Source organism: Temnothorax curvispinosus, unplaced genomic scaffold (assembly GCF_003070985.1).
Source record: "Temnothorax curvispinosus isolate PA1 unplaced genomic scaffold, ASM307098v1 QBEX01008203.1, whole genome shotgun sequence".
NCBI lineage: Eukaryota > Metazoa > Arthropoda > Insecta > Hymenoptera > Formicidae > Temnothorax > Temnothorax curvispinosus.
The window spans coordinates 116,190-127,078 of NW_020217983.1; the positions used below are offsets into that span (position 1 = coordinate 116,190).

Consider the following 10,889-nt stretch of genomic DNA (forward strand, 5'->3'; position numbering starts at 1 on the left):
GACCGTCATGCGATCGTCGAAACTCCCCCGTTGCGGATTCCGGGCACAAAAAAAGTCACCCCTCGTCTTTCCGAGGAGGGGGAAGACACCCATCGAAAGAAAAAAAAGGGTTATTGCTGGTGCCGACTTGCGATTGGCCCGCGGAAAGGCTTGAGGGAGCCAGCCAATGTCGCGGATGACACCCTCTTATTTGGACACCGAAAATGGTTTCCTCATGGAATGGTTTTCTCTCTCTCTCACTCTCTCTTTCTCCCTCTCTCCTCCACCCCCGTCGCACTTCAACGCAGATAAATTGAGCCTCTTGAAAAAACACTGCGCGAGTTGTTGCGAGCTGATATATGAACGCCCGATTCATTAAGCGTCACCGATGAAGTATGTGTTAATGAAGAGAGAGCGACCTCCTTTCCTCCACGTGGAGAACGTTTATTTCTGCGTTACATGTTCGTGAAATAAATTGACTGTGTGTGTGTGTTCGATTCTATCAAACTCGCGCAATTAGCAGCGAGTGTCATTACGCTTAATTGAAAAATCACCTTAATTAAGCCTCTCAATATCAGGATAGAATCATGCATCGAAATCTTCGCTTACGTCTATGTTCTAATTGTTATTTTAATTGAGGTGCGCGCTTAATTATCAACTCAAAGTATTCTATTAATTAAAATTTTCGTTGTATTAATCTTTGCGTAGAGAAAAGAGAGACGTGAACGGAATATGCGGACATACCTTTAAAGTATTAAATAAAGGGACCGCTAAGTGCCGCTCTTCTTAACGACTGCGGCGACGTTCGTCATTTCATTATCATTTCTTCGTACAGCTTGAAGCAGCTAGCAGCTGCTTTGCGACCACCGTTTCCGAAAAAAGTGCGAAGAGAAGAGAGGGAAAGATCACGAGTTCATGCAGCTTTCCTTTTCTATCTCTCTCTCTTTCTCTCGCCCTCTCTTCGTTCTTCTCCCTCGACCGAATCATCGGAGATTCTCAACCGTCCAGGTTAACCGCGAGAAAGCGTTATGGCCGTAGACACGCCTCCCCGAACAGGAAATTAGCTGCCGACAGGCGGTTCGAATTATAAATTTCTAGGGAGAGTCCCGTGTGCAGGAATCCCTTCTTTCGTTTCTTCCGCTATACGCGTCTGATTCCATTTTATCGGAAACTCCAAAAGAACCGCTCTCGCCGACCCTCAAAGGCGGCCATCCGGTCCTTCAACCCTGTAAAAAATGGGCGAAAAATTAGATGACATCGATAAGAATCTATTTTCTGGAATTATGGTAACTCTTGAAGTCAGAAATTTATTCATAAAATATTTAAGCTTTCCTTTATTCCATTTTTTTATTTATTTGTTCAGCAAAATAAAATTTCAATTAATTAAGTACACGTTATAAGTAATCATTAATTAATAAATTAATTTTTAACAAAAGAAGATTAAAAAATAAAAATATAAGTAAACGCTCGATTTTTTTCTAGTCATTTTGATCTTTACAGAACTTATATATTTCCCATCTTCTTTAACTCACAATACGTTTCACAAAAATTCTTATTAAGGGGGAAAATCCAATTCAAAGTCAAGATTGAAGGATTCGCGAACGCGGACAAAGGTCATCGCGGCGTAACGTCTTGGGATACTCTGTATATCTTTCGCGGAGGCTCCTGGAAGGGCGTCAACGATTCGCCCTGTCAATCTCCGTGCGCCGGCAAAGGCTGACGATGACGTGAGACTCCTTTTACGCATAGGTAGGAGACTACAAAGTGCGCGCGTCAAGCCAGATGTCGGTGGAGCGGCCCGTCTTTATGGCTGTCAAGTTGCACGTGGACGAGAGAGCGACGGACGTGCCGCGAAAAGGAGCATCACGACGACGGCGGGCGCGAGCGGAAGGGTAAAATGGAATCTAACGTCGACGCGAAGCGTCGGGACGCCCGTCGTCACCGTCGTATCGTCTATTTCCTCCTCGACTCGCGCGCCGATTGGTTCGCGAGAGAAAGAGCCGACGAGAAGCAACTATGGACTCTATCGTGAAAGTTGTGCAAGCAATGAAGAAGTTATGCAAAAATTTACGTCACAATGTATTGTAAATTGCAGTCTCTTAATTTGTTCCACTTTGTTCCTAATTATATTTCAACTTGGTCGTCGACAATTTTAAAAAAATTTAGATTTTTAAGATATAATATAATTAATGGCAATGCGATCGCGACAAGAAAAAGGAAGAACGCAGAAGAGGTGGGATATGTAATACTTCTGCGAATGTGGGTCACCAGAGAAGAGGAATGAATGGAGAACAGTATCTTTCTGTTTACTAGCTCTGTTACTCCTACTGTAATTAGCAATATTGATTCATATCCGTGAATTACAGAAATACACGAGTATCTCTTATGATATAGTAAGGGCTGCGGGGAAAAAAGATGCATTTTAAAGCTGCAAAATTTGAGAATAACTCCCTGCATTTGCGCGACGGATAAACAAAAAAGCGCAAAAAGAATGGAGAATTACAAGAAGACTCGGTTTCTTCGCGAAGCTCCTGGCCTTCTCGTGAAGACGAGAAGAGGGAGGGACGTCGTGTGAACCGGATCTCTCGTCACCGCCAGCTGTCAAGTCGTCTCTCCTCTCGTCTCGTATACAACCGTGATGTCTTTCCACGCCGCGAGACATGACCGGCGACATTTTAAACCACGACTCCGATACAATTCGCCATAATAAAAAAATTCGCGTCAGCGTTCTGAAAAAATAGTTGAATTAAGTCGGTAATTATCTTGGAAAATAAAGCACTTTAATTTTCAAACTTAAACATTTGTTTAAAAATATCTTTCTTAATTATTAAATATATTAATTATTCTTATCATGTAATTTTTTCAATATTATGTCCAATCGCGCGCGTCTTCGAAGTCAAAGAGTTGATGCATGACTATTTGTAACGAGAAAGAAAAAAGAGAGAAAGAAAAAAAAGCGTAGTAGCCAGACCGGGTACATTTATGGTACGCGTTTTAGCGGATAGTATTCATTAGGGAAGTCCATCGTGCGTCATCGGGATGTCGTAAAAAAAGGTTTATAAGAAAAAAAAAGTCAACCGATTTACGCGCGTGGGAAGCTGCCGTTAAGTGCGTGTTACTGATATAATTCCGCGGAGGAGCTCTTCTATTCGGCCTTCTTCGATATCTCAACAACTTTCTTGAACTTTCCGGACGTTTTTTACTGTGTTTGTTTTTTAATTTTTCTACTACCTTCCTTGGACTTTCCCGGACAGGATCGAGCGGTGCGAGAGAATCGATTCCACGCATAAAAGGTTCTCTGTGAAAACAATCGTGCAATGTAATAAATACGCGGGACGACAGTCGTCTGCCTTCAGCGTAGAGACAGATTTCGGGGAAGGACGAGCGTACCTTTTTTTTCCTGCCGCTCCTCTCGTGAAAGATGATCGATCTGTAATATGGTCCGGTCGTTGAAGAGCGTCAGGAGAACCGGGATGTCGGCGCACGGAGATAACGTGACGATTGGCTCGTCTCCGTATTATTTTCGCCACACCACCAGAGAATCATCGGCAAGGCCGCAGGATGATTCTGTCACACAGAAACAAAATGGTTAGCTTCCTTTTTCATTCTCTTTGAAAACCGCAGTGCGCATTCATTTGCACGCCGAAATGTTTCTCCAATCGACATTTTTAAGTGGGACTTAAAAGCATCATGCAAAATCGAATTTTTAAGCGAAGATCGGTATCTTATTCTTTTTCTGTCTTAGCCTGTCTTCCTTTTGGTTTTGTCTCATTTGATGATTTATTTTTTAATTGTTTTGCACAGTGGACGACAAGCCTCCGGTAATTTTAACGATCGGGTCGTCCAAGGGAAGATGCAAGTACTGTGTTTACAGCCTCGCTGGGATGCTGGCCATCTTATTGTGCTTGGTAATCGGCGGGATGCTGTTCCCATATCCTCTGCATGCCTCCTGCATTGTTAAATGGTAATTATATACACATTATGATACAAACGAATGATAAATCGGAATGATAAATCGCGCTTCAAAAAAACAGATAATAGGTAACATTTGATGGCTTTGTTATCCGCTCTTTTTAAACTCATTGCCAGGCAACTTTTTGTGTGGGACTTTGACGCTTCCGAGACATGGTTGTGGCGATATTCAAGAGGCTAAAAGTTCGAAAATCGTCAGAGAAACATCGCGTAGAGCCGAATTTCATCGTTTTTTCGCGAATGAGCGACGCGCCGTTCATCAAAAGCTAATTACCGAACACTTTGCCATCGAAATATAATGTCGGCATTTTTACGAACAGGTTCCAGAGCTTTTCGGACGGATTTACATTCCGCCACAGCTGCCGTTATCGTTTTCTTTCAAGCACCGGGAGATCGGATCCCTTTCATCCTAGGGCAATAGCTAACGCGAATGATCGTCGCGTCGTTTTTACGAGGACTAGAGCTTTCGAAAAGTTTCTTTTGAAGCGACGTCCCCGCCGCTCTCGTGACGCGTTATATACACAGGGGAAACTCAATATCGTCGGCGCAACGTGGGGCTCGTATATTTTGCTTTGGCCGGGACGACACCGCCCGAAAAATATACGATCCGCGCTTTTCCACGAGAACGGATCGCCGCGCCGGCCGGCGTAGCGCGCTCGCTATTTTATTACTCAAGTATGTAGAAATGTCAGAACTGATAATTCTACGGGAAAAAATTTAGTACATCAAATATACTACTAAATTACAAAGAGAGATGGGTGCGCTTAAAGGGTCAAGTTGAAATAAATCGCAGTTTATAAATACTAAAATTAAAACAAAGTAATTCTGATAAAAATATACAAAAATGAAACGATTTCTGGGTTTTTAAATATCTTATCGAACTAAGTATATATTATATATAAGTACCTTTTAAAGATAATTATATATTTCAACTCTAGGAAGTTTGACGATCCATGCGCGTATGTGATGCAGAAATTCCGACGCCAGATAACGAATTGGTCTTCTTGGAACGCTTGTCGACAACGCAGCGGCGCTTGTCTATATACGGTGAGAGTACAATCTGATTTTCAAACGCGAATTGATAACGTAACTTGTGTATCTCACGATAGCTTAAGATACCTGTGGAGAATAACATAATCAGAGCGACGCATAAGACGTCGAATCTGAAGTCACTTGAGAGGATCGAGATCATCTTCGAGGAGATGAACAACACATGCCTTGCTAAGGTAAACTTTTAATTAAACATGAAAATTATTCTACAATATAAATAATAAAAGTAATAAAACTAATGATATTACAAAATATAATGCATTGAATTACACGGGATTTCTCACTACTATCGCATTAATGCTTCGACGCGTTCTTCGATTATATTAAAGAACGTGTCGAATATTTCTTTCGATGATTATATGTAAAACATTAAAGTATAAGTTGCCGAATATTTGACTAACAAAAATATGATCTTAGGCCGATTCTGTTTCAAACGAATGGTTCATGATATTCGATTACGGCGCGAATTACTGCAATCTGCACAATTTGGTAGTGGGAGCCGGTCTCGACAGACACGCGAAATTTCTGGAGCTGACGAATGATGCTGTGTGCACGCAATTCAATATGGCAGTCTGTTGATGAAACAAGCCACGCCACTTACTTGTGATTTTTCAAACATTTATATAATAATAGACGATTTTTGGCGATCGTTTGATATGGTTTGGTACATATACCAAAGTTGCTATCCGTGGCTGATATTGGTTCTGGTGCAGTTTGGTACCCTTTGATTGCTTATACCAGAGTCACGCCAAAAATTGCCTAATGTAAATTTATGAATACACGTATACATGTGTATATATAGATATCAATTTATTTCAAAATTTATATGTACCTATGTATAAACTTTGTAAAATAAATTTAATATTATACATATAATACACATATATGAAATTGTATTTAAAATACATTAATTCCTCAAAATTTATACATATATTTCTGTGATTCTTCGGCGAGGACCAATGCAAGTTTGAAAAACCACAAGTTTTTTACATCTATAATAAAAATTTATGTTTATAATTACAGAGTTTTATACAAGTGTTATAAGATCATTTATATCATAAGTTTGTACTCGAAATATCCTTATAAAATAGTAGATTGTAACCTATAAATATTAAATATCATTTACATTAAACGCAGAACCAATTATTATTATTATTATCCGTTATTATGGAAAAGATAGGAGATTACGTATTTTCAAATATGGATTATACATTTATCATTGAGAGGAACCTTCTATTTCTATTAACGATCAGACAAAAAATTTGTTAATAAATTGTGAGATCGAATTGTACGAATAGTTCAAAGTAAAAATATTAATGTTCGGAGCTAATAATCGATCAATTTGACTAAGTCAAAGCTATTGGAATAATTTGAACATTAAGAGAAATTCGAGCGAAAATATTATTCATTATAGAGAGAAAATGTTATTTCATTTTAGACTTGAGGTCAAATTGAACAATTTGAACTGTTCGTATATTTTCAGGCTCAAACGGTCAAAATTATAGAAAGTTTGTTCTTGAAATTTGTTCCGAAATACTATTAAAAACATCAGAGTTTTTGAAGGTTCGCAGGTGGTATCTTAACATAGAAATATACTTAAATTACAATAATCAAATAATACAAGTCATATAAATTAACTTAATACCAACATTAAAACATGTATATTCAAAAATATTATCAAGATCAAAGTGATACCTGAGATTACTGTTGTATTATTATCGAATAAACGTGAAACGTTATTTACAAAATTACAAAATGTATACAAATTATTTTACCATATTTAATTAATGATCTTTTCGCAAACTTTTTTCTCACGGGTTTTTTGTTTCTCTGGGATTATTTTCTCGTTAAAATACAACGTACACTATATATAAAATAAAAAATAAATACCCGTTGCAAATTTTATAGCAACTATTATATATATATAAATATTATCTACTAACTATTTCGCAATTATTAATCCTTCTTCGATTAATCAAGATGATCAGTATGGTCACTCTTAACAGACATGCCCGTAGAATGATGGTAGCAATAGTTCCATCCGGGTGAAGCGAATGCCCGACATCTCCTGCCATTTCTCGTTATTCCCATACAAGGGAATTTCAGCAATGTTGGAGTACCACTGAAAATATTTCTTAGCTACATTACGCGATTCATCCTTTTTTAAAATAATTTAACTTTTGATTTGCAAGTTATTCACCTCTTAGCTCGTGACCACGTACACCGAAGATGCTCAAACGATTTATCTGTATCATCAAAATCGTTTGGATAATGATGATTGTTATCACCCATGATGGAACAGTCTTGGGGCTGCCATGGCACTGTTATGGTGCCGTTGGAAGAATCGCACTCTGTTAGGTCGTTCGACATGTAACTCGAGAATTGCAATCCGTTACGAACGATGTCCTCATGCCTCTTCCTCGATGGTTGATACGAACAAGAGAGCTCCTCGTGCGCATTTAAATTGCGTCCACCCCACGAAGCGATCGTCTCTAACATGACACTAATTTTCTCTGGAAAAATTATATTAGATGGTATAGCGATCATCACTCGATTTCTTTCGCACAATTTCAGTCTTAAACCGGAGAAATACCTTTATAATGATTTATTTGCGAAACAATGAGATAGTAAAATTCCTGCACATTTCTCGTTAATTTCGTGTGCAGCTGCATTTTCGGCACGGAATTGGAATGCGATGACGGTGCATTGTCGTACGCAACGCCATTCGAATAGTCTTTTTGATGGACCAGCTTAATTAGCTCCGTCTTCGCTTCCGAGATGTTTGGTCCGATCATACGTTGTATTCCCAGCATTACGAAATGCACTGCGTTAAAGAAATAAATGCGTCAAACGTAAACTGATGTAATACGAGATAAAGTATTTTATATCATGATTACTTCTTCGCCTTCTATATTTATTTAAGATACATTTTATCACGCGTTTCGACATCCATGGTACTCACTTGCGGTGATTAAGAATATTAGCACCGTCATAGATGTAAAATCTAAAGAGGCCTCCATGCCGTGTTTCAAGTAGGTAAAAAGATTCGCCGGCACAACGCCCATGATAGTAGCTCTGGTTAAAAACGGCGCTTGTAAAAACGCGGCGACTATCATCGCCACTAATAGATACACGATGTGTAAAAATGTGCGATACGCTCTTTGCATTTGTTCACCTGAAAATATGGAAGTAAGTATGGATGTGTAGCGTTATTGATATATCTCCACTTATTCTAATCTGTACGAGAATTTGCAACATAACACAATCAACGTAACTAAGTAATATAATGTAATTAATTTAACAAAATTTGCATCTTTTCACGTAACTGTTAAACTGAATCGTTCTCTCGTACGACAAATATATTTTATGTAATGACATACTGGTATCGCCGATGTAGTTGGTAATCCATCCCAATTTTTGGTCTACTTCTGTGCGCATTGTATTAGTGAGATTCCAAATGTACTGGATGGTATCGTTAATTTGCGCGAGCATCTGCATCGTTTGCTCGTACTGACGGATAGTTTCCTCGTGATGCTCCAGTATGCGATTAGTGCTACGCTCGATTTTCTCCCAGATCATTTGCGCTTGTTCTTGTATCTTAATCAAATCCTCCAATACCTCCTTATGATTTTCTTCACGTTCAACGCTCTGTTGCTCGAGATCCTTATGCGCCTTTTCTGAAGAACACGTTAAATATATTTAGAGGACACTCTATGTATAATAGTACAAAAGAAATATGTATAAAAAGTTTTGTTTACTAACCCAACTTATTTTTTATTTCTTCTGTCATGGCAGCAAGTTGAACGTGGCCAGATCGTATTAACGCTTTTTCATTATACAACTCTCTCAGATTTGTTGTTACAAGGTTGTGAGCTGTCGTCTGTGCGTCCTTCAAGTACTCTTGCTGTGTCAGAAGCACCTTGTTTCCTTCAGTTAATGATGACAGAGCTTCCGTTGTCTGTTCTTCAAGACGATACTGGCCTTGCTGTTTAATAAAAATTAATATAATGCCTCCATTTAGAACGAATTGTTAAACCACGCTGAAGGAACGTATAACTACCTTTAAGGAATCCAGCGCCTTAATTTGGTAATGCGCAGACTGCATCAGCTTGTTGACTGTTAAGTCTGTAAGAGCACGAAATTGTGTATTTCGAGCTGCGTAACAAATCGCCCTCGCTCTGTTACTTATTAAGTGATACGCATTCCACATGTCAGCATCCATGTCGATTGTGCATTGCTTAAGAGACTAAAAAAATGAAAAACAGAAATCATGCTTTTATACTTACATAACAAAGTTACGAGTTTATGCGATAAAATCTGTGGCTAAGGCAATTTGAATGCCATAGTACAGTGAACACTAAGCGACTGAAACCATAAGCTTTGGGGAGGTCTTCCAAAGTAAAGGGAGGGGGAAGTGTGCAGGTTTGAACAGGCATGGAATGCATTGAACAGCATTACCCCCTCAATCCGTGAAGGGTTCCGACATATATCCTGTTCTAATGCTAACGTAATCTATTCTTTTGTGTTATTAGCAAATGATAAATCGGTAAGTTTTAATTAATAAAGCACTGCTAGGCATGCTGGAGCATCAAGCACTCAGAAAGTCGCAGAATCTAACAAAAAATTTACTTTCTACGTTATACATATAATTCAATTACTCCTGTATAGATTTTATGAAACTAATGGAACGTCGACTCAGCGTAATGAATACAACAAGTCTTTTGCGCGTTTTACAAAAAGTACGCACCATTTCTTCGGTGCAGGGGAACATCTTCCTGCCTTCAACTGCTGATTGACAGTTAAGGAGATTGACGCCTAGCTTGGCTAGCTCCTCCTCGGTCATGTCGGAGCACGTGGTCTTGATCTTCATAATGACTTTATGCTGACACGTCTCCAACGGCGAGGACACCTGAATATCCGTGAACTTGGCGGCCTCCTGGAGGAACTTCTCGTCTTCCGTCATCGACTCGTAAGGGATCGAGATCAGGGGCACGCCGTCGGCGACCATAACACTCGCATCCTTCCCATCGCTCGCTTTCGTTCCCCATAGCCAGTCTAGGACGGATGCGCTTCCGATGTTACATTCAAGAGACAGGACAAGCATCACCAGCAGGAGCCTGCTCTCCATTTCGCAGCAAATTGATTAATCCTGAAAGAGAAGCAACTGGTGCGTCACTTTCAAGCCTCCGCATTGATTCAACGCTGAAACGCACGTCGATTACCTGGGGTTGACGATCCGCGGTGAATAAGTTATGCACGGTCAGCTGTTCCCGTCGAAGAAAACGTTGCAAAATCGCGCCACTAAAAATAGACGGGCTCGAGTCCGTCCCGTGACCGTTGTCCACGTCACGGTTTCGCGAACGAAAGGAAAATTTACCCAAAACTCAAGAGATTCTTCTTGCCTGACTCGGCAGTCGCGGTGTCGAGCGACGGGCAGGCACAAGTCCGTTTCGCGGATTCAAACGCGATGACAACCGCTTTTCACGCACGTGACGCACGTGTTTTCGTCCGGCGCTGCTCCAACGGCTGCGCCGTTTAAAACGCGCAAATGGCGGTCGAGGTTACCCGCCGCGATCACACTCACGTTACGTGCCACGCCGTATTTTGATCCTGGCTTGTCGTCGCGCTCACTCGTCACCGCAAGATTCACGTTTTATTCGAGCGTCGGTCTCGCTGGAACGAAATTGAAGCCTTCGAGATTCGCGGCGCGAAAATCACTGTCATTCCGCGCGTTCAACTCGCTCGAGACGAAGAAAGTTCTTTTCGAGACGGTTGGGCGCTGGGCCAATCGCGAGGGCGAACGCGGCGCACGTGGCGCACTGAACATTTTGAAAGCGACCAATCGTCGGCCTTGTTAGGATTTGCGAGGGGTCGAGAGTTCGAGAGTC

At 40.4% G+C, this 10,889-nt stretch overlaps 2 protein-coding genes across 2 annotated transcripts; one reads left to right on the forward strand and one right to left on the reverse strand.

Annotated features, from left to right (window-relative positions):
- Positions 1 to 3,416: 3,416 nt before the first annotated feature.
- On the forward strand, positions 3,417 to 5,832 carry LOC112457735. The gene is made up of 5 exons (XM_025020946.1): positions 3,417 to 3,567; positions 3,784 to 3,943; positions 4,890 to 4,998; positions 5,061 to 5,177; positions 5,419 to 5,832. The coding sequence occupies exons 1-5, from the start codon at positions 3,417 to 3,419 to the stop codon at positions 5,578 to 5,580; spliced, it is 699 nt and encodes a 232-aa protein (XP_024876714.1). The 3' UTR covers positions 5,581 to 5,832.
- A 290-nt stretch (positions 5,833 to 6,122) lies between these two features.
- On the reverse strand, positions 6,123 to 10,798 carry LOC112457737 (protein brambleberry-like). Its single transcript, XM_025020948.1, has 9 exons — positions 10,224 to 10,798; positions 9,749 to 10,150; positions 9,062 to 9,247; positions 8,764 to 8,986; positions 8,382 to 8,678; positions 7,964 to 8,176; positions 7,595 to 7,825; positions 7,202 to 7,514; positions 6,123 to 7,123 (listed from the first exon to the last, which is right to left on the reverse strand). Exons 2-9 carry the CDS (start codon positions 10,127 to 10,129, stop codon positions 6,973 to 6,975), a joined length of 1,995 nt encoding a protein of 664 aa, XP_024876716.1. The 5' UTR covers positions 10,130 to 10,150; positions 10,224 to 10,798; the 3' UTR covers positions 6,123 to 6,972.
- Positions 10,799 to 10,889: the final 91 nt, after the last annotated feature.